This window comes from Ictalurus punctatus, chromosome 13, assembly GCF_001660625.3.
Source record: "Ictalurus punctatus breed USDA103 chromosome 13, Coco_2.0, whole genome shotgun sequence".
Lineage (NCBI taxonomy): Eukaryota > Metazoa > Chordata > Actinopteri > Siluriformes > Ictaluridae > Ictalurus > Ictalurus punctatus.
In genome coordinates, this window is record NC_030428.2 from 14,103,679 (window position 1) to 14,125,212 (window position 21,534).

The 21,534-nt window shown below is 37.6% G+C and overlaps 3 protein-coding genes across 3 annotated transcripts in view; 1 reads left to right on the top strand and 2 right to left on the bottom strand.

The window, feature by feature from the left end:
* Positions 1-2,294: 2,294 nt before the first annotated feature.
* On the bottom strand, positions 2,295-9,698 carry psmd11b (proteasome 26S subunit, non-ATPase 11b). The gene is made up of 13 exons (XM_017484043.3): positions 9,567-9,698; positions 8,283-8,384; positions 7,617-7,813; positions 7,452-7,509; positions 6,965-7,159; positions 6,209-6,353; positions 5,294-5,354; positions 5,135-5,197; positions 4,916-5,041; positions 4,682-4,717; positions 4,482-4,533; positions 2,753-2,895; positions 2,295-2,595 (listed from the first exon to the last, which is right to left on the bottom strand). Exons 1-12 carry the CDS (start codon positions 9,655-9,657, stop codon positions 2,753-2,755), a joined length of 1,269 nt encoding a protein of 422 aa, XP_017339532.1. The 5' UTR covers positions 9,658-9,698; the 3' UTR covers positions 2,295-2,595.
* Positions 9,699-10,844: 1,146 nt separating this feature from the next.
* cdk5r1b (cyclin-dependent kinase 5, regulatory subunit 1b (p35)) lies at positions 10,845-15,232 on the top strand. Its single transcript, XM_017483867.3, has 2 exons — positions 10,845-11,396; positions 12,889-15,232. The coding sequence occupies exon 2, from the start codon at positions 13,120-13,122 to the stop codon at positions 14,032-14,034; it is 915 nt and encodes a 304-aa protein (XP_017339356.1). The 5' UTR covers positions 10,845-11,396; positions 12,889-13,119; the 3' UTR covers positions 14,035-15,232.
* Positions 15,233-18,140: 2,908 nt separating this feature from the next.
* myo1d (myosin 1D) overlaps positions 18,141-21,534 on the bottom strand; it is a 74,160-nt gene continuing 70,766 nt past the window's right edge. Inside the window, exon 22 of the mRNA XM_017483866.3 lies at positions 18,141-20,868. Within this exon, the coding sequence (XP_017339355.1) occupies positions 20,712-20,868 (157 nt within the window). The 3' untranslated portion in view covers positions 18,141-20,711. The remainder of the gene's footprint in view (positions 20,869-21,534) is intronic.

The following is a 21,534-nucleotide window of genomic DNA, read 5'->3' on the forward strand; positions in this document are numbered from 1 at the left end:
TATGGAAGGAGCCTCTAGTGTCAGCACTTTATAATAAACTTAAAGCCATCAAGAGGACTTTTTTTTTTTTTTTTTTTGCACTTTATGGTGTCTCAGTAACTACCATAAGTTACTTTTGTTTTATTGCTTGCAAGGGACAGAAAATAGAAAAGAGAATATAACTGTTTATAGATGCTGTTAGATATGTGACAGCTGGAACTAACTTGTTTCATGGACGTCACAGCTACAATGGCATATTTTAATAAGTAAAATATATTGTAATCATTGACACATTGCTGTTGTAGTAGAAGAGTAATAAAACACTTCAGGACATTGTTATTGAAAATGAATCAACTTCAGCGAGGTAGCAGGCCATGTTACACTACCCACGTTGGTTATTTTGTTATAACAGTACACATTGGTGTTTTTCTTCCTAAATTAACAGGTTTGTCCACAAAAAATAAAAATTTGAACATCAGTTTTGACAGAAATTACTGTATACTTTATCTGATATCTGGGAATATCAAAGGTAAAACCACTTTTAAATAAACATTTGCCACTTCATCAAATCTCATGTGAACTTTGCATTTAATAAGCTTCAAATTGTGTGTATGAGGAAGGAAGGGAGAAATAGTTTGGATGGTGTACACGTATTTGGCATATTTATCTCAAACCTTTTAATGTGATGCACATTCATTTTCATTAAAAAAAAATGCTTAGGAAACAGTCGTTATCAGTATATTTCCTGCCAGTACTTGGCTCAGTAAGGAGTCATTCATTTTCATTCAAGGCTCTAGGAGATTGGATTTTCCCCAACCAGAAAATGTCAATAGTGATTTGGAAGAAAGTAGGCTTTATCTTTTTCCTCTGCTGGACTACTGCACACACTAGCAATGATCACTCTGCACATAAATTGGACTGTGTCTAATGATGAACTGATAGAATCATATGCTAGATAAATATATAAACCCACACAACATCTAAATTCAATCTGCTATATGGTCATCTAAATACTAGATATACTGGGTGCTTATAGGTTGGTTTTTTTTTAAAAAAGAAAAGGAAAAAAAACCTTGCCAAACTGTTCAGTGTTTTGTACAAAATAATACAAAATTTCTCCTGCTGATCTTTGATCCTACTCGATTCAAGCCGTTTTATTATTATGATGATTATTAGTGCATACATGACTGTATGGACTTTTCCTTCTTGGCCTTTGAGAAGAATAAAGCAAAATGATCTCACTTTGCCAGCATGATATAGAAACTGTTTGCTTCAGGTCAAATTTCATCAACGCATCTGAATTTCTGGTGTCTAATACTCATGTCAAAGGCCTGTATTTACGCTTAGATTGTTTACCACACATGAAAAATAAAGTCCTCCACACAAAGGTAAAATGTTAATTGGTATATTCATCAGTAACATGTTTAGTAGTCATGTTTTTCTTTACAAAAATTGAAATAATTAAAATGCACATCCCAATAGAGTGAGCAATGTGAGCAATTCAATTCCTAACACTTTCTTGAAGCGAAAATTTTTTTCCTTTTTTTTGGGGGGGGGTGACTTCCATTCCAGGACATCTACAAGTATTCATTCACACCTTACCATTTTAGGTACAAAAGCAAGCATGAATTTCCCAAAGTATAAAATATCCAAATAAATCATAAAAGACATGCAAGAAATTCTAATGTGGAAAAAAAAAAAAATCTGTAAAATATTGTATCGTCAGGTCCGTGTCGCTCCTGCAACACAAAGCATAAATCAAACGAGATCTGTGTTTTAACACTCGGTAAAAATAATCTCTGAAAAACATCATTTGAATCCTGGTGAAGTTACAGTGTTTTTGAAGGAACTTTTATAGTGGAGCTTTTATAGTTCAGTGGAATAAAAAGAAATTTATTTCTACTGCAGTTAGCATTTGTAATGCTATTTTCATAACAGGACAACTCTAGGGTGCTTAATACAGCAAACATTTTTATAGGTTTAAAGACAATGTGTATAATGAAAAGTATACTGCCAGAGCAAATGTTAAACCGTATAATACAGAATCTGAACAAAATGGCTGTGACTGGTCTGACTGCTGGCGACTGTGCTTGCTACAGAACTATCCAAGGCCCTAACCATGCAAATGTAATAAATGCCTGGTTATGTCACTTCCTAATGGTATTTTCCTGTACGCAGGATATTATATGTTCCCATGAGGACTAATGGAGACAGCCACAGTTACCCACAGTTCCCCCTTTACCCACAGTGAGGTCAGTATTGCACCTTAAGAGGCTGTAACTTAAACCGTAGAAGAGTTATACAATGCTATACGGTGACTTTATGAGACTTTATTGTAGTTGTACAATATTCCCTGATGGCCATGTTGGCCGATGAGAGATACATCGGGGAGGAAAAAACCATCAAAATTAAGAAGAGAAGGATGAAATTGTCCATTGAAAGAGGAGTTAAAAACTCAGTTGGAACAAGTGAATCCCATTGAAATTTGTGATTCTTACTCTATAATTGTCCCTTCTCGCCTTGACAAAAAAAAGTTTCCACATGTTGGCCACACACACATGCAGACATACACTCACACACATCCACTCTGCAGAGTAGCATCCTTTTGTGTTTGTTCTGCAAGAGAGAGGAAAATAATTACTCATTCAAAACAGAGGTCAAAAGACAAAATTAAAGGGCCATACGACTTATACCATCATTAACAGTTTAATTAGTTATGGCTTTATAAACCAGTGTGTGCACAAAATGGAGGTGCAATTACTTTGAAACATACCTATGTCAACTTCTTAGCTTTGTTGTACAGTGAGTCCACAACTTTGCTCATGTTCTGGATGGTTTCGAGGGCTGCCTCATAGGTCTTATCAACAGGAGGCTCCTCAAATATGATCAGGACTCCCTCACCTTGGTCAAGGATGCCTACAATAAAGAGAGAGAGAGAGAGAGAGAGAGAGAGAGAGAGAGAGAGAGAGAGAGAGAGAAAGACAGACAATGCTTAGGGGGTGGCGCCGAGTTACACTATCACTAAACGTTTGTGGACACCTGACCATCACAACAATGTGCTTTTTGAACAGCTCAATCCAGATGTAGTCCCCCTTTGCTGGTATAATCTCCACTGTTTTAGTAAGGTTTCCACTAGATTTTAGAGTGTGGCTGTGGGGATTTGCCAATTCAGCCACAAAGCCATTGGTGAGGTCAGGCACTGAGGTCAGGTGACATGAGGGGTGCATTTGGTGTTCCAGTTCATCCCAAAGGTGTTCAGTGTGGTTGAGGTCAGGGCTCTGTGCTTGAGTTCTTCCTTGAGATTGACCGATATTGATTTTTAATAACCGACAGTGATTACTTGCATGTTCTTGTGCCCGATAACATATGTAGAACCAATATTTATTCATTATTTTACTTCTGTTTGTGACACAATGATAACACCACCACTGAACTAAACAAACAGTTGTATCTATAAATATTCCCCCTTGCATACAAAACTTATTTATACACCACTAAAGACGGGTCTGCAGATTGCAAAAAATAAGTACACCGTTACGAAAGTGTCCTTTTTTATTTGTATTTTTTAAATAAAATCTTCGATGAGGCAAACAGGTAAAACAAAAAGCACAAAAATATTATTTATCAAATAAATATATATATATATATATATATATATATATATATATATATATATATATATATATATATATATACACACACACACACACACACACACACACACTTATATAAAAAAAGTATGCAGCACTTCAATGGCGGCCTTGCATGCGATTCTCAAAATGCCCACAAGATGGCCTCATTTATCGGTAGATCCGATATTACAAAATAGATATCCGATTATGGAAAAATGCTTAAAAATTGGGGAAAATATTGGTAAAACCTATTATCGGTCGATCTCTACTTCTTCCTAGCAAACCATGTCTTCATGGAGCTCAATTTCTGCACACGGTCACTAGCTATGTTTCAATCCACATATTTTTTATGCAAATTTTGGGATATCGCGTAAATTACATTTGAACAAAGCACCACATGCAAATAAAATATCCAAAATGCACATTAAAAAAAACTTAAGCGCTCAATTGAGATGGGAATATTTTTATTCGATAAGAAGACATCCATAAACTATGATGGAAACATTTACAGAATTCTTTTTTTTTTAGTCATGTAACTGTGCGTTATTCACAAATGTTTTATGCGATATTCCAATATTTCGCACAAGTTTAATTGGATGGAAGAATAGCTATTGTAATGCTGGAATAGGTTTGGGTTCCTCTTGAGTCCCACTGAAAGGAAATCTTAATGCTACAGCATACGAAGAAATTTTATACAATCATTTGCTTCAACTTCATGGCAACAGTTTGGGGAAGACCCACATACGTGCATGATGGTCAGGAGGCCACAAACTTTTGGCCATATAGTGTATGCTACAATAATAACTAAACAACTCAGTTTACTCAATCCTTTATAAATTCCCCCAGTTAGAGTAAACTTGTATGACTTACCATGAAACTTCTTGTCCAGGATCATTTGCGACAGCTTTCTCTCAACATCACCCTGTAAGACACAACAATTAAGCTCCCACACTAATAAGCATGTGTGTTTTGCATTAGCTCATTAAAATAAATATTAAATCCATTGGGAGTTCACAAAAAAAAGTGAGAAGAATAAATTCCATCTGGCCCAAGCTACACAAGTAACTTACCTTTGAGAGTTTGATGAGATCTGATATATGTGTTATCTAGAAAATAAAACAAAAGATCATCAGAGGCAGAAACCAATCAATCCAATCAAAACAGCATCTCAGAGTTGTTATAAAAATTGAGTTACAAAATCAGCAACAACAATAATACTGCTTCAAAACCCATTCACCTTACAAAAGTGCTTACATCATGTATGGTTTAGTTTGTTTAGTTATTGTTTAGGATGTGTGCATTACCTGTACTCTGGAGAAGGGCTCAATGACCCGGATAAGGTTCTGCTCCAACAAGTTATCATAGAGTTTGGCCAGGTGTGTGCTGATGATTGGATCATCTCTCAGCTCTTTTGTGTACTCAGTAAGCGCCTTCATGTGTGGACATGTACAAGAAACAAGCTTAGGCAATAAGGAAAAGATGGAAAACTTCAATTTGTCTATGTAAGCATCAGCAAGTCTCACCTTTTCAAAGTCTGCTAATGATCTGTTCTTGCTGGCTTGCGCTACACACTTTAGTGCGTCTGTCTTTTATAGATAAGGCAGAAAAGGAGAAGTTTGCACACGTACAGGAAAACAATCCTCAAACAAACCACTTAAAAATGGACATGAAAGAAGGCTTACTTGTCTCCCAGCATAACGCAAGGCCAGTTTGCCACTGATCAAGGCTTGGACTTCCTCCGGCCTGTGAACAAAGCGAGATTTATCAGGAGTGTGTACTGATCTCAGTTTGTCCACTAACAGTAGAACGCTATGTGACACTAGTAACACTATTGAGCGACAAGTTGCTCATCTCTTTTGTAGCTCGTCTCTTATGGGTGTGGAGCGACCAGTACTGGTGTCACTGAGGGGTATAAGGGTTGAGGGCTTTTTTAAGCAAACTATACTAGTGATAGTCACGCACCAAAATGATCTTTGCTACTTCCTTCCAAGCTCTACATTTCTTTGTAATGTTTCCATACACATAGAATGAGAGCTTTTAAAGGACAGGATTCTCTCTAATTCGTTTTTGTGAGTCTCAGAGTAAATCAGGAATGCGAGTAGGGATCTGAAAAAACATCAGACCACACTTGGCATTGGATTGGTCAAAGGAATCATTTAAGGTAACTGGTCTGATTTGTCACTGTACTGCAGCATAGATAATTTGCAAGTAATTGAAAAAAAAAATCACTCAAAATTAATCGTCACTTTCCGCCATCACTGAAATCATGGCTCGTTGTTGTGCACGTACATAGAAAATTAACGTTCGCCTCTCAATTTGTCACGCATGTAGGGTGGGCCAGCACCTTGTTCAGGAGTAAATACTTCCAGTTTGTGTGAAAATCTCTTCCAATATCATTTTATAAAAAAAATTTCTACTAATAGATGATTATTGGTCATCAAGCATAGGCCATTTTTGATCACATCCATGAAATGGACATTATTTACACAACCTGCAATTAACCTAGCGTTATCTAATGGAACCTTATAATCAAACATTACTCAAGATGGCACAAAATTTAGATCTTGAGAGCTTCTACAAGTTGCTCTTTTACTTACAAATTGAGCATGATTTTGCAGAGAAGCATGTATTTCAGCGCAGTGATGGCCCTGGGGCTGTCGATGGAATCGTAACCTTCAAAAGCCTCAAAGAAGTAAGAATACGCGGTCTTCCAATCCTTCTCTTCAGCAGCATGGATAATGCCTAGAGAACATACATACACCTCATTTTAGAGATAATACAGAATTCTTACCGTCTGTTATTAAGCATAGCACAATTAATTACTCAAACGTAATTGACAGCAATATTGGTGAGCTGAGCCAAAATTAGCTGATTGACTCGTCCTAGATGTGGTGTTATAATTAAAGCATGGGTTTTTTCATTTATATATTTGAACTGTTTATTATATACAGCATTGGCAAATTTATGTATTTATTACATAGTTGCTTATTACCATTGCTCATTTGGATGATTGTGTATTTATTTGACTCTTATGTTTATATGAACCTTTTATATATATAAAAAGGGACATAAGCTTATATTGTGCAGTAGTAAAGAAAGCCATGATTCTGGGTTTAACGTCACAACATTATAAAGTGTGAAAACTATTGCTCCTTAGCTAGACTTTGCTTCAGTACTGAGCAAACATATTTGTAATCATCATTTCAGCCATTACAGTGCAAGTCTAAGGAGACCTAAATTAATTACACCTGACAGGAAGTATGAATTCAGTTCCAATGTAACAATATTTACAATATTCAACCCTGACACTAAAGTTTAGGTAAGTGTCTGGGCAATATGTGTTTAAGACTTGCCTGACTGCATGTCCAAAGCTGCCTGAAGTTTGGGTGGACAGTAGATGGCATTGGCTGTGGTCCTGGCAGAGGTGAGGGCAGCTCTGGCCTTGGGCAGGTTACTGAGCGCATGATAGGTTTTACTCTCAAGCAACTGGACTTCCACAAGTAAAGCTTTGTCATCCATTTTCTTCAGCTCCTGGAGTAACTGGGAGCCTGAAGCAACAGATTATCCAAAAAAAAATTATCCTTGCATCTAATAAAAACTTGATTTTCCACTACTTCTCAATTTTTCAAAACAAATTTTGCAAGGAACAATATATTTATTCATTCTTTATGAATAATGCTTATGAAGAAACATACATACATACGTGTGTGTATATATTATTATATAGAATCATAAGGAGGGAGAGTGGTAATATGTATTGTTTGCCAAAGTGCAAATGCTACAAAAACAAAACAAAACAAAAAAACACTGTTGAAAAAATTTTTATGCAAAGTAACTCACCCAACTGCAAAGCCTCCTGGTACCTCTTAGTGTCGAAATAAAGTGAGATCAAACGAGCCTATTGGACAAAAGTGATCACACTTGAGTCTTGTTTTCTCACCTTCTTACAATACTGCTCATCCATGCAGCCTCTCTAAACGTCATGTATACAGCAAACATAGTTACCTCAAGAGCCTGTCGGAGGAACGTCCTCTTCTCAGCTTTGGCCCACTCAATGCACTCTAGACATAGCTCAACCTCCTGCCCCGTGGCTGCCTCCATATCCAGAAAAAGATCCAACAGAGAGCGCACCAGTCGTGCCGCCTTTGCCTTGCTTATGGAGATCAGGAAAGGTCTGACAAACTTCAGGAGCCCTCCAAGCTCTGGAAAGATAAAGTATAACATTATAGTGATATATGATATGATATGAAACAAGGGGTCTTGATGCCAGCTATGGTTGTACCAATACGACATGAGGAGTACTGACACTAGCCTGAAACACTGGAACGGTATTAGATCAGACGCAACCCTTTTCATATCTGATCTACTAAAGTATTTTATAGAGAAACACATATCGACTGACAACACCGGTCTTGACAACCTGTCTTAAAGCAGTGCTGATGTTTTGCACAATTGGCATCAGAAGCTTGCAGAGCGATGACTTAGTTACCGTGACGGTGTCAGTATCGGACATACACAGTGATCGGACACTGGAATTGCACCGGAAGTGGAAACCGTGCATCCCAAATGCTAAGACATCATGAAAACTACTATCAGTGAGATTGGTGTCCAGGGTTGCTGTAACACAACTGAGGGAGGCACATGTGTTGATTACAGGATGAAGAATCTGACCTGCAGCTTGTCCTGTCTTAGCCAGGAGAGTGCCGAGCTCCAGGATGCTCTGCTCTTTGACACGCACCGCCTCTTCATCATCCTGCTGAACATCTCGCCTGACTGAGGAAACATCATGCAGAGATTAGGCGTTTAATAGTGTTGTATACATAGCTGAAAGAATGACATAAGCAAATCAAGTAAACAGCAGAAACATGTTTGCACAAACACATTTAGAATTTTGTGGTGGAGAGAAATGCTAAAACATCAAAGACTATGAATAAGGCAGAGGTACTGTACTGTCATACAACCAGTGACCAGATCTTGAGCAAAAATCTTACCTATTGGAATTTTTAAATTATTATTTAAATGGTCACCCGACTGGTGTAGACGCTTGAATCCGCCAGTAGTTTAACTAAAGTTAAAGACGAGAAACTAGCTAAGACACAGCAATCCCTCAGTCAGTTAACGTTAGTTAGCTAGATATTCATTTAGCTAGTTCATTCAGTGACATTAGCATTAGCTAGCTAACATTTACGTTACCGGCTTAAAATGGTTTATGTAAAAGAACTAGATGGCTTTTTTCTTTCTTTCTTTCTTTCTTTTAAGAAACACGTTAAAGTCCATGAGAATGACAAACTATTCGGACAAACTAAGGACTAAAGGCAAGCAACAGACCTAAATACACGTAAAGCCAACGTTTCTCGTCGATCTTACTAACTGACGTTAACTATCTTACTCATTAACGCCGGCTCTACAAACAGCGCTAACATTAACCGCTTACTGTTAAGGTTCTGTAGCGCTAATCTAAAATGGTAGCTAAGAAGCTAACTAGCTAGCTAGCGAAATCAGAATGCGAGAACATCCTCCCTCTCTCTCTTTCTCTAAACCCCGGTGTACTAGAAGTTGATTAAGTAACTAATGTAATCGGACTTGGGCACCCAGTCAGTCACGAGAACAACCAACATACTAGACATAAAAACAGTTATAATTACGTCGCTAAACGGGTAACGTTTGCTCTTTTGCTTTCACATTACACAGCGTTAGCTAAATATCATCTCTGTCATCGCGGCCTTGACCAGTGCGCTGACTGGTTAGCATAGCATGCTAAGCTAATGTGGTATACAGGGCTAGGTGAAGCGCTTCACCAGGCTAGCCAGTTAGCACGCTTCTAGCGGCTACACAGTGCAGTGAGTCAGCACCGCGGCAGCCGGCTCACGCCTGGGGAAAGTCTAGCTCACGATCACTAATACATGCGTAAATGAAAACACTGGAATGTGAAAACAATCACCTGAAAGGCCTTACCTATAGAATGTAAAATATCGATAGAAGCGTCTCGATCCGTACTAATAAGAGACTGAGCTCTCTGAAACTCAACCACTGCCGCGGCTGCCATCTTCCCTATTCAAAACCTGCCTACCCACAAGCCCTTGCGCCAAGCACTGCGAATATGTAGTCCCGAGCGACAGCATTCTGGGGTTTGTAGTGCCGCGTGGTTTCCTACTGGAGCCGTATAATAATCTAGATATCAGAATACAAGTCATGTAGATTTATCGGGCACGTTAGAAGGCCTTTTTATTCCAACCTGTGAGCACTATGAGTAATAATTATAGCCTAAGCAGCCAAGGACCACGGAGTTTATTATACGAACATAGTTCAACTATAGGCTAGTAGTAACAGTAGAACTATTCAGATATTAGGCTCACCATTTGAACGTATACAATAGTATTTTGCTTATTTGTTAGAGCCATAGAGCTTGCACTTTGCACTCACAGACTTTCTGATATATTTATTAAAATTATCATTAGAAACAAACGTGTTTTTTTCTTCCATATGTGATTGTTTACACATGATTTATTCATTCGCACATTTGATTTTGCACATGGTTCATTTGTTTTCTCAAGTGATTTTTCACAATTCATTTTCTTTCACACGTTATTTATTTATTTATGTATTTTCACAGATTTTTTTCCACGATTCGTTTATTTTCACATGTGACCCCCTCACACGAATCATTTATTTTTATGTGATTGCTTGCATGATTTTGCATTTGTTTTCACACGTTTATTTTTCACATGATGATTTTTTTTGCATGTGATTCTTTCATATGGGTCATTCATTTTTCCCCCCACATGATTTTTTCTTCCTTTCTCATATTCATGTTTTTTTTGTTTTGTTTTGTTTTTTTTATCCCACATGAGTCATTCGCTTTCACATAGGATATTTTATTTATCACATGTATTCACATGCTGTCATGTTTACTTGACAGTTCACGTGTGTAATTTCAGGACGTGCAGTAGGCTGAAGTTCACTTCCATGTGAGCACATATTACTCACATGTCAAAATCGTATGAGTCAGATGTGGTTTTTTCCCTCTTGATAGAGCGTATTGGTAAAGTGTAAAATGACAGACATGGTGTTAGAAACAGATAAGATTGTTAAGGGATTGTTCACGCGATGTGGGTGGGTGGAGCTGTGTGGAAGCAGGAGCAGGGACAGGGCGCGGAGAGGCGCTCCATCACTGCTGTACTGCGCAAAGCTGAGGTGAAGCTCAGATAAATAGCGCTGTTTCCTCCATCCCTCCATCTCAGCATCTCTGACACACACACACACACACACACACACACAGAGTGTGTGTGAGTGTGAGTGAGAGAGAGTGTGAACGAGAGAGAAAGAGAGAGAGTGAGCGAGAGAGAGAGAGTGAGAGAAAGAGAGAGAGAGAGAGAGAGAGAGAGAGAGACTGAGTGTGTGAGAGAGAGAGTGAGAGAGAGGGGGGAGTGTGTGTGTGTGAGAGAGAGAGAGTGTGTGTGTGTGTGTGTGTGTGAGAGAGAGAGAGAGAGAGAGAGAGAGAGAGAGCAGTAAAAGCACCAGAGCACATCACTGACTGCATGCCCACACCTCTGGCAAGACTGACGGATTCTCCTTGTTTTTATTTTTTGTTGTTATTGTTGACGCCAATCTCTTTTTGGATTCGCTTTTTACTACGTTATTCGTGCTTTTTTTATTTATTTTAAAACGCATCCAGTGGTATGATTTTCCGAGTGCTACCTTGATGCGCAGCACATTAAAGGATATACAGAAGCAGCCATTACTGCAGCTCTTGTTTTCTCACATTTTGGTGGGCAAAACTGTGCGGTAAGTGCAATGAATGTCATTATGGTGTACAGCTATAACGAGATATGAAGATCAGACATATGCAGGACGAACTGTAAAAATGATCGATTATAACTTATTAGATGAATAGCTCGATTTATTTACATGTGCTTCTGTTTGATTTCATTGCCTTCACTGTAAACATGGGCTGGGTGAAATATTACTGAATAGTGATGGTTGATGAGCTGTGAAGGAAAACATAGGAGGGAAGGGAATATCCGCAGGCCTACACCCATCAGAGCATTTTATGAGCGCTGCACATTTTCAGAACCTTGGACAGCCGCATCACATCCCGCATCGTCCTTTCCTCAATTCATCACTTCCTAATAGACATCACATTACTGTCAAAATGTTTCATCTTGTAATGCAAAGGATTATCTAGCAGAGTAGGATAAATCCCAAGCTGCATATTTCTGAGAGCAGATATAGCTCTGATATATCTCTGCTGCAGAACTGATCGATTTATCACTCATCTTCAGCTTTACCTCCTTCATCCAGCATTAATATTCTACATATCGTACATTTTTCACGTGTAATGTCAACAGCAGTGCATAAGAACACATATAGTCTGTTTTTTGTTTTTTATCAAAATGATCATTTTAGCAGTTATTGCTTTTGCAAAATAGCAATTAAGGCTTTTTGTATTAAGCCTTGAAGCTTCTTCTGATTAATATGATAGGTACATGTGAAATATAGGCTACAACATGGCAGATAAGCAAGATCCTCCATTATGATGGTAGATTGTTAGTGAACAACACCAAAGAGACAATGAAATTTTATCTGACCATTTATTTGCCTTAATAATAATAATAATAATAATAATAATAATAATAATAATAATAATAAAAACTGTTTTTTTTTTTTATTATTGTTGGTGGATTTTTGCTGATGGGACTGAGGACATTTAATTTTTCTTAGGCATACCAATTACTTATCTAGATACACAGATTTGCATTAGAATTACAATGTTCAGGTACAGTGATTTGTTCTTGGTGCAGGTGCCATATAAATACCAAGATAAAGAATTTGCTGGACAAAAATATAAATATAAAATATAATTTAAAAATATGCATGGCATATACGTAGTGAGAAGTGAGTCAGCAATTGTTTGATCCACTTTACTATTTAATGGCTTTTTATTCTGAGCCCGATATTGTAGATTTGGTATCCATTACACATTTAGGCCCAGCATTGGCAAAGACAAAAACAACCCAGTGATGACTTATACTTGCACTGTGCTTAAGTATTAGGCAGTTGTGCACATAATATCTTATTTTAGATCAATAAAATTTATGGCTAACAAATGACTGTGGGTATGGGTATGGCTACACATGTAAACAAAATTATTTGATAACAATGATAGTATCCTTCCATTGAAAAATTTGAGAAATGCAACCTAGAATATATGAATCAATTAATAAAAATGCATAGTTTATATGAACAGTTAATGAAATTTAAACTTAATTTCCTACAGGGAGTGGACTAAAAGAATTCTGGAAGAAGGAAAGAGCTCATTCAGTTATTCTCCACCCAGACACCATTGTTGTCTAGGCTGAGCACCATTTCATATTTTGATGCTGACCTTACACTAAGCCTGGTATCTGGGTCTCCAATTTTGGAAGCAGTGAGGCAAGATCCTCAGCTCCAGTACCAGACATATTCTGTGCATTTTCTGTGAGGACTCTGCACATCCATCTTTGGCATCATGGGAACCGTCTTGTCGCTCTCTCCCAGCTACCGGAAGGCTGCCCTGTTTGAGGATGGTCCAGCCACAGTGGGCCCCTACACAGCTGTTCAAAACAGCAAGAACGCCAAAGACAAGAATTTGAAGCGTCACTCGCTCATCAATGTGTTACCATGGAAGCGGATAGTAGCTGTTTCGACCAAGAAAAAGGGTTCTAAGAAGGTGCAGCCCAATACGACTTACCAGAACAACGTCACCCATCTGAACAATGAGAATCTGAAGAAGTCACAGTCCTGTGCCAACCTCTCCACATTCACCCAGGAGCAGTCAAGCCCATCCAACCAAGGCTCTAAAAGCTCTAACAATGTGGCTTCATCTGTCAAGAAAGCACCCTTGTCCAACTCTAGTGTGGCTCCTGGTACACCCAAGAGGGTGATCGTTCAAGCCTCGACCAGCGAGCTGCTGCGCTGCCTCGGTGAATTCCTGTGCCGGAGGTGCTACCGCCTCAAGCACCTTTCTCCTACTGACCCAGTGTTATGGCTGCGCAGTGTAGACCGTTCCTTGCTGCTGCAAGGCTGGCAGGACCAAGGTTTCATCACTCCAGCTAACGTTGTCTTTGTTTACATGCTCTGTCGAGATGTGGTCTCTTCAGAACTAGCTACAGAACACGAGCTGCAGGCAGTACTTCTTACCTGTCTCTACTTGTCCTACTCCTACATGGGCAATGAAATCTCCTATCCTCTCAAGCCATTCCTGGTGGAAAGCTCAAAGGAAACCTTCTGGGACCGCTGTCTGTCCATAATCAACCTGATGAGTGCCAAGATGCTGCAGATCAACTCAGACCCACACTACTTCACCCAGGTGTTTGCAGACCTCAAGAACGAGAGCCAGAAGGAAGAGGAGAGGAGCCGTTTACTCATTGGGCTAGACCGGTGAGGGAACCCTGAAGAGTATAATGTGTGATTGCACCCTAGTCTGGCATTTTTAAATGAGATTCCAAAAGTTTAAGTAGACAGCAGTCTCTATATTATGAGAATGCATTTAATACGTATTAAATCTATACAAATGTACCCTTTTCAAGGTATGAATAATCATTACTATGTTCAGATGTTACAAAAGCTACTTAATTTGACTAATTTGATCTTAAAGTTCCACCAGGTTTGTATATGATCAAGGTTCAGGACAGACATGCCAGACCTGGGTGCACCCAAGTAGTCTTGTATGATTAGTATTTAAATTCACCCACAAAAAATAAAAATAAAAAAATTAAAAAATCATGAAGATCAAAAAACAGAAAAACACAACAAAGAAAACAGTAGGAGTAGGAACATCGATTTACAAGTATGAATGTGTAAACGCCTGACTGGTTACAGAGAACTGGAGATGTGCATTGCCTTTTGTGTAATGGTGTCTTACCAGACTGGTTCGCTGAGGACAGTGAGGACTGAGACTGTGACTTCGAGGCAGAGGACATCACACCCACACTGCAGTCACGCAGTTGGATACTCATTAAATAATACACACTTTGGCTTTAGTAGCAGTATGTATACATATGTCTTGTGATGACAGAAGGGGAGCTCCAGTGATACATATATTTTATGGATGAATTTTGACATTGTGGCAGCACTGTACAGCGAGGTTTCATCAAAAGACAATGCGAGGTGAAAGGTGTTAGGTACACTGCTGTAAAAGGCCTACTTTATTTTCATCAATATGGAATTCAGTTCTACTCTGCAGTGCAACTCTGGGGCTCAATCCATTTATTTACTTGTTTCTTTTTTTACTCGGAAATGTAACCGAATGCATGTGTTCCATGCAATTTTGTATGGTGTTTTGAGGGTAAAAATATTTTTTTTATTTAATTCCACTGAATCTTTAGAACCAACTGCATCTGCAAATACGGAATGCCGTTTTTATTTATTTATTTATTTATTTTTAAATGTATGTTTATTTAGCTATGCTTGCTACAGTGAGCCATGATTGTACAAAGTATCTTTTGTTGTTTTGTGTCACATTGTGTCACCGTCTAGTTGGGCAAGGATCCATATAGACAAAAAAAAAGCTTAATGTAAAACCAGTGCCATACCTTTGATGAAAATCACGTAGGTCTAAAAAGATACACCAAAGGGGGGGGGGGGGGGGGGGGTCTTTGAAGTGGTTCATTAATTCTAATTAAGAATATCTATTCAGTCTTAATTTATTGTTGTTTATTTATTCTCTTAGCACATCCATTGTATTTAAAAATTTATTAATGTATTGTATAAATGACTAGTACAACGGCTACTTTGACATGTAGCATTTAGACATAGGTGGTTTGTGGTAAACCTGGTTACCTTTGGTGGAAATGAAGATTGTGGATGATGCATTTGGAAGGATTTAGCTAAGGATATTCCATCTAAGAGCTTCATTTATAACCAGTGACAAATCTGAGTATCACCAAAGGTATTCATCAGTGCAACAAGGAGATGCTGTTGGTTTCAGCCTAAGCTATAAATACTTGAGACCATTCTTCCTCTGCTGAGATGTTCCACATTTTTAATAAAAAAATTTTTTTGAAGAGATGATCATTTACAGGCAGTCTAGTTGTGACATTTTATGTCATTTTACATCCTCATGGAGAATGAAAGCCTGGGAGAGTGATTGCTTCATGCACTCATAAACCAAATATGAAGGAAATGGTCAAGGCATGAATGTGTTTGATCCTTGTCTAGAATTTAAGTAGAATTTAAAAAAAAATCTGACATGGATCTTTAGGCATGATATGACTGAATGAAACAGTTGATCAAGGGTGAGATTCTATTCAGCACTCAATTAATGTAATAATAATAATAATAATAATAATAATAATGTAATTAATTAGTTCTAAATATGGATAACTGACAATGCCATCATGTCAGTTGTTTATTAGTGCAGAAAAACCTTGCTGTACATTTGGAACCTGAAATTGCATCATGATATTAGACTGAAACCTCAAAGTTGATCTTTCTATTCATCTCAGCAGTGATCAATTACGCATGCTTTCTTTCAGTAGAATATTTCTTTACAGACATAGAAAAATTGCTACTCATCATATAAGCACACATTGTCATTTAGCTCTGTACAGTATGTTGTTCCATGTTGGCTATTTTCTCATAATATGACAGCTGAAGGCTGCCCTAACCACTGAGACCTGAAGATGAATGGATGCAAGGGGAACTGTACAAACATGTGCCCTTGCTGCTGCATTGCTGTGTGACAGAGGGCATACAGTAATCGAGAGGAGAATGTGAGAGGTGGTTATTAATGTGCAATGAGTTGATCAGATATTACAGCTGAATAGCACCATAAGGACTTGCACTTTTCTCCAGATACTACTCTGGGAAAATGGAAGGGGCTTTCGAATCTTGGGGACTAATACAAGGAGTTCCCTTCACTGCCTGCTTGCCATCACTTACCACTGATCACAACAAGTGTGCCATTTCCCCCACACTGGCATCACTGGCTAGTCAATTGTTAAAACTTAAACAGACAGACAAGAGAAAATGGCATAAATTTTCAGTATCTTGTCATATTTCTTTATAGAACAAAAAAAAAAAAGAAAGTGTTTCAAAACAAAACAAAAAGGAAAGGCTCTCTCAATGACTGCATGCGTGTGTGAGAGAGTGAGAGTTCATTTGTATAGAAGAGTGTGTAAGGTATTTTTTTTTCCTATGGGGGCTGGGGACAATGCAAGGCAATGCTTTTAAGACGAGAAAACAACATGGGCTGGTACTTGACTGGTGTGTGGGCAGGGTACTGAACTGTTACAAGAACAAAAGAAAAAGCTGTTGCTGTAATAGGCTTTTTTCCCAGTTTGTTTCTGCTTATTTTTATTTATTTTTGTACTGTGATGGAAAAAATGCACTGATCGTTAAAGATGCACAACTGTGTGGCTGTCATTATTTTTTCCTAAGTGTATTTCCTTCATTAAACTCTATATTTATCGGCTCTTGAGTGGCACAACAGAAAAGAGGTCGCAGTATAGACGGGGGAATACTGGGTTCGGATTGCCACAGGCATCTGTTGTTGGGAGCCAATTGGCTATGCTCTCTGGGTGGGAAAGATGGCATTAATCTCTCCCCTATCAATCACAGTGACACTAGTCAATCATGAGTGGCTGTGAGCTTATGTATGCAGAAGTGGGTAAATAGTGTCAACCTTTAAGTGTGGTATGCTACACTGTCACATCATGAGCAGCAGTTGATGGAAAGATGCAGTAGACTGGCTTTATGTGTCTCAGAGGAAACGTGTTAGCCCCACCCACCCTAGTAGTTGTTGTATGATGGGGTGACGAAATTAGGGAGAAAAATGTATTCTTTCACATTATATAGTTAAAAATGTAGAATTACAGATAGGCCGACTACAGTTGTAGCAAATAACGTCTTTTATGTCTCAATAAGTTAGGGACAACTATAACTTATGAACACACAATACTAATCCAGCTCTTTAGACTTATGAACTAAAATCTCTTTTCTTTCTTTTATAATCATAATAGTTGTTGATTCATTATAATGCATAATTAGCTCACTGGGATTACTTCACAGAAACTTCACTCCTGACTAAAGAAATGAAATCTCATCTTGGTCTTAGTCATTCTAGTAATTTTCAGGTTTGCTCTGATCTGAAATATAACTGACTGAAACACATATTACAAATATGCAGTTGAATATAGTAAAAGTTTAATGCATCACAGCTCAGTGAACCGGATGATTTTCAAACATAGATGTAACTAAAGATTTGTCTGTTCAGCACTGAAACTGATTCGATGTATTATGCAGGTTTCTCTGCATCCAGTATGAATCCCAGAGTGGTGAAGTGGGTGTTAGAGCTGTGTGAGATATGTCTCGGTTTCAGAGTAGCAGTGGGAGAATAAGATTCATCACTACATGTACAATGAAGACTCAATGATCAGCCAACAATAGTGCTGCCATCATGATTCATACTGTTTATAACACGGTTGTTCTTGCAGAATTTATCATCAACGCCAAGAAAAACAACACATTATGTCACCATATACCAACATATTGGATCAAGTACTGGATGTTTATTGAGCACTGATATTTGGTATAACATATCATATACCCAATAGTTTATAACCCATTATTAAAGATTAGGCAACAAAATAGAGCAGGTCTCTCTTTCTTTCTTTTTTTTTTTTTTTTTTTTTTTGATTTACGATTACTTAGCAAATTAAAAACTGAAAAATAAAAATGTCCTTTCTTTAGTGTTTGGATGACTAAACTGTCAAATGTTTGACCAAAAAACAGCACTAATATACACTTCAAAAAGCCCTGGTCAGTCAATTTATCATTAAAACAGACAATATGCACATTCATAATATTCCCTTTTCATTTGGTTGAAGTATATCAAAATTTAGCAATGAATTAATTAAATAAATGAACTATAAAATTAGGCACATACATTTTCATCTGGAAGAGCAAAATTATACAGATTAGAACAGGGGACAAACATTCTGACTATTTGCTATTTGAACCAAATTACAGAAATTCACAATAAGGAAGGTCCCGTAAAGATCACATGAAAAAAGAGCAGGCGGCAATGGCTATATTTCAAGACTGAGATTGACTAGGACAAGATTTCATACAACTTAACAATCTTAACTACACCTCTTAACAAGGTGATGGAAATCATGTGAAATACAGTACACATTTCTGAACACAGTTAAGAGTGCTCAATATCAAATAAACATAAACAAAGACTTCTTAATTGATATGCATTTGGGGACAGATAAAAAAAAAAAATAGACAACGAATATAGTCGGGCAAAATATACCAGATTTAAATTCAATATGTAAAATTATGGGATGTTGAAATTAGTGTTAAATACGTATACTGCTCTGATGTAGAGCACACGATAAAGGCGTGGTCCTTTCCTCCTGAGCAGAGAGCTTTACTGGTGAGTAGCACCTGGCTGATGAGGACTTTAGAAGCTAGCAGAGTGCTGTCTTAATATCAGACACAAAAGTGTGTGTATGTCTGGTTCAACATGACATGGGCATACGTGTGTACATGGTGACTGTCAGGACAGAATTAGAAGCTAGAATATGTCATGATGATTAGATTTTATTTTGTTACAAAAAGCTCCTCTATATGCAAAGCCATTTAAGAAAAATGAACCAGTCAGATGTGAACATGAGCAGCAAAGTATTGTGAAGACCGTGTAGGCTGTGAAAAAGGAGCTAATGATGAAAGTCTACATTAAACTCTAGATGTACTCTCTGCTGGCTCCAAGCCTGTGCGTTTACTTACTATATAAATGTTAATAACGTGACTGACAGTAGGCACGAAATTTAGATATTATACTATAAAATAGACCCTCTAACCCTAGGAATTAAATGGTAATTAGAAAACTGATTTATGCAGCTCGGCTTAGAATGACCAGCAGCACATTTCTTCAGTACTTTATCACAATTTTCCTCGGCCTCAGACTTTCCTCACACATCCTGGCATTTTCCACTAAAACTACACACTTCTGATGCAGTTAATATGAATTATCAAAGGCTTTGAATTGAGGATTGAAAAACATTTTCTTAAAAAAAAAAAAAAAACAAAAAAAAAAAACAAAAAAAAAAAAAACAACTCTCCAATTTTGCCATCAAACAGAAATGTTCTGAAACAGTGTCTTTCTTTGGAAATGTAAAAGTGAGATCTAACCCTTTGAATGCTTTGAATTACTACTGCATAAGGAAGAACTTGATCATTATTATATTTTCAAGTGTGAGCAGGTTTAGAACTGAAGAATGAACACTCTAGCTTCCTTTGATTTATTAAACTGTTTGAAGAGTCATCAAGAACAGAGTTACTCCTTAAGCCATGTATAAAGCAAAAGAAATAACGTCTCTTTGAAAAAAATCCTTCTTTTTGGAATGTTTTACTTTCCTACAAAAAAACCGACTTGGTATTAGTATATAAACAGATACAACTGGGGTACATCTCCTCTTTTACCTCCACATACAACATCTCTACGTTTCATAAATGAAGATATGCATGACAAGTATTTAAGTTATGAGAGCTTTTAATGCTCCTCTCTGAGCACTCAGCAAGTTTATGGATATGTTCAACACATCCTGCTACAAAACATACGCTGAATAAGTCTAAATATTTCCTATATGGCCACTATGATCTGTGACATACATAAAGCTATACTCTAGCCACAATGGATCCCAAATGAGTGCTATACCAAAAACAGAAAAATTCTCTTTAAACAAAAAAGCAAAAACAAAAAACAAACAAACAACAAAAAAAACCCACTTTCCAGCATGTCAAAATATCACTTCCATGTTCCTAAGGCTTGTATTTTGTGTTCTTTATAAATATGGCATGTGTTTTCCCCCCTTCATTTGGCTGAAAGTGCAAATAAAAAAAATCTACGAGGACATCAGAGTTCTTACTAATGCACTTCTCAGGCGAGGTCTATGTAATCACTTAGGAGTATTTTTTAATCATTCACCCTGTGTTTCATGATTATACCGAGTGGAGATGTGAAATTCAGGGACATGGTGTTTACTCTCTAGATGTCCGATTATAGAGAAACTTCTTTCTCTATCGAATTCAGCATTGCTTACATTCTCTTGTTTAGTTGCCTGGCACTGCAAGTATGTAGCCTGATCGGTTCTTGGTGAAGTCAGGTTGTGATTGGTTGATCTTGGTCTCCACCACGATGGTACACTTTCGACCATTCATACTGCACTGAATGGGGCTTGCAGTATTCACCTGGAGCTTCCTCTTCTCACTAGAAGAAATGAGAAAAAAAAAGAGAAAGATTAGATCAAGAGAACAAAAAGAATCCATACACTTTGGTCCATTCAGTCAGCTGAGTGCGGCAGTTACTTTGGGTGAACATTTTTATACCATTCTGTCTCTAACCTTAGCTCAAAGTATGAAAAAAAAAAATCTGGGTGTTTGTTAGAGTGAAATTGTAAGGCTCCCACATAATTGGAAATATGGACAAGCAGAATTATAAACCCCTTGAGCTTCAAGCAATAAGCTTGGATAGCAGTACACAGTACATCTCAAGTGCTTATTGAGAACGTAATCAGATTTAATTAAAGCCCCTTAAATTGATGCTTTAAAACCATAATACAAAATGTAGTCCAGATCATGGTATATAGGAAATGTGATAAAATGAAGAAACATGACACAACTCAAACACAATATCCTTAAATGAGACCTAGAACTTGAAAAAACTTGCAGATGGACTAGTACAAAAGCTTATATACCTATATACAGTACAGAATCATCTCTGACTATTACATAATCTGTTAAACTGAGGGATGACCTTCACAGGGAAGCTTTCAGAAGAAAACCCCCTCATGAAGAAAAAAAAACAGTCAACAATAAATCTGCCATTCCGCCCACATCTACCAAAGTTATAGAACGAGCGAGGTTTCTGTAGCCC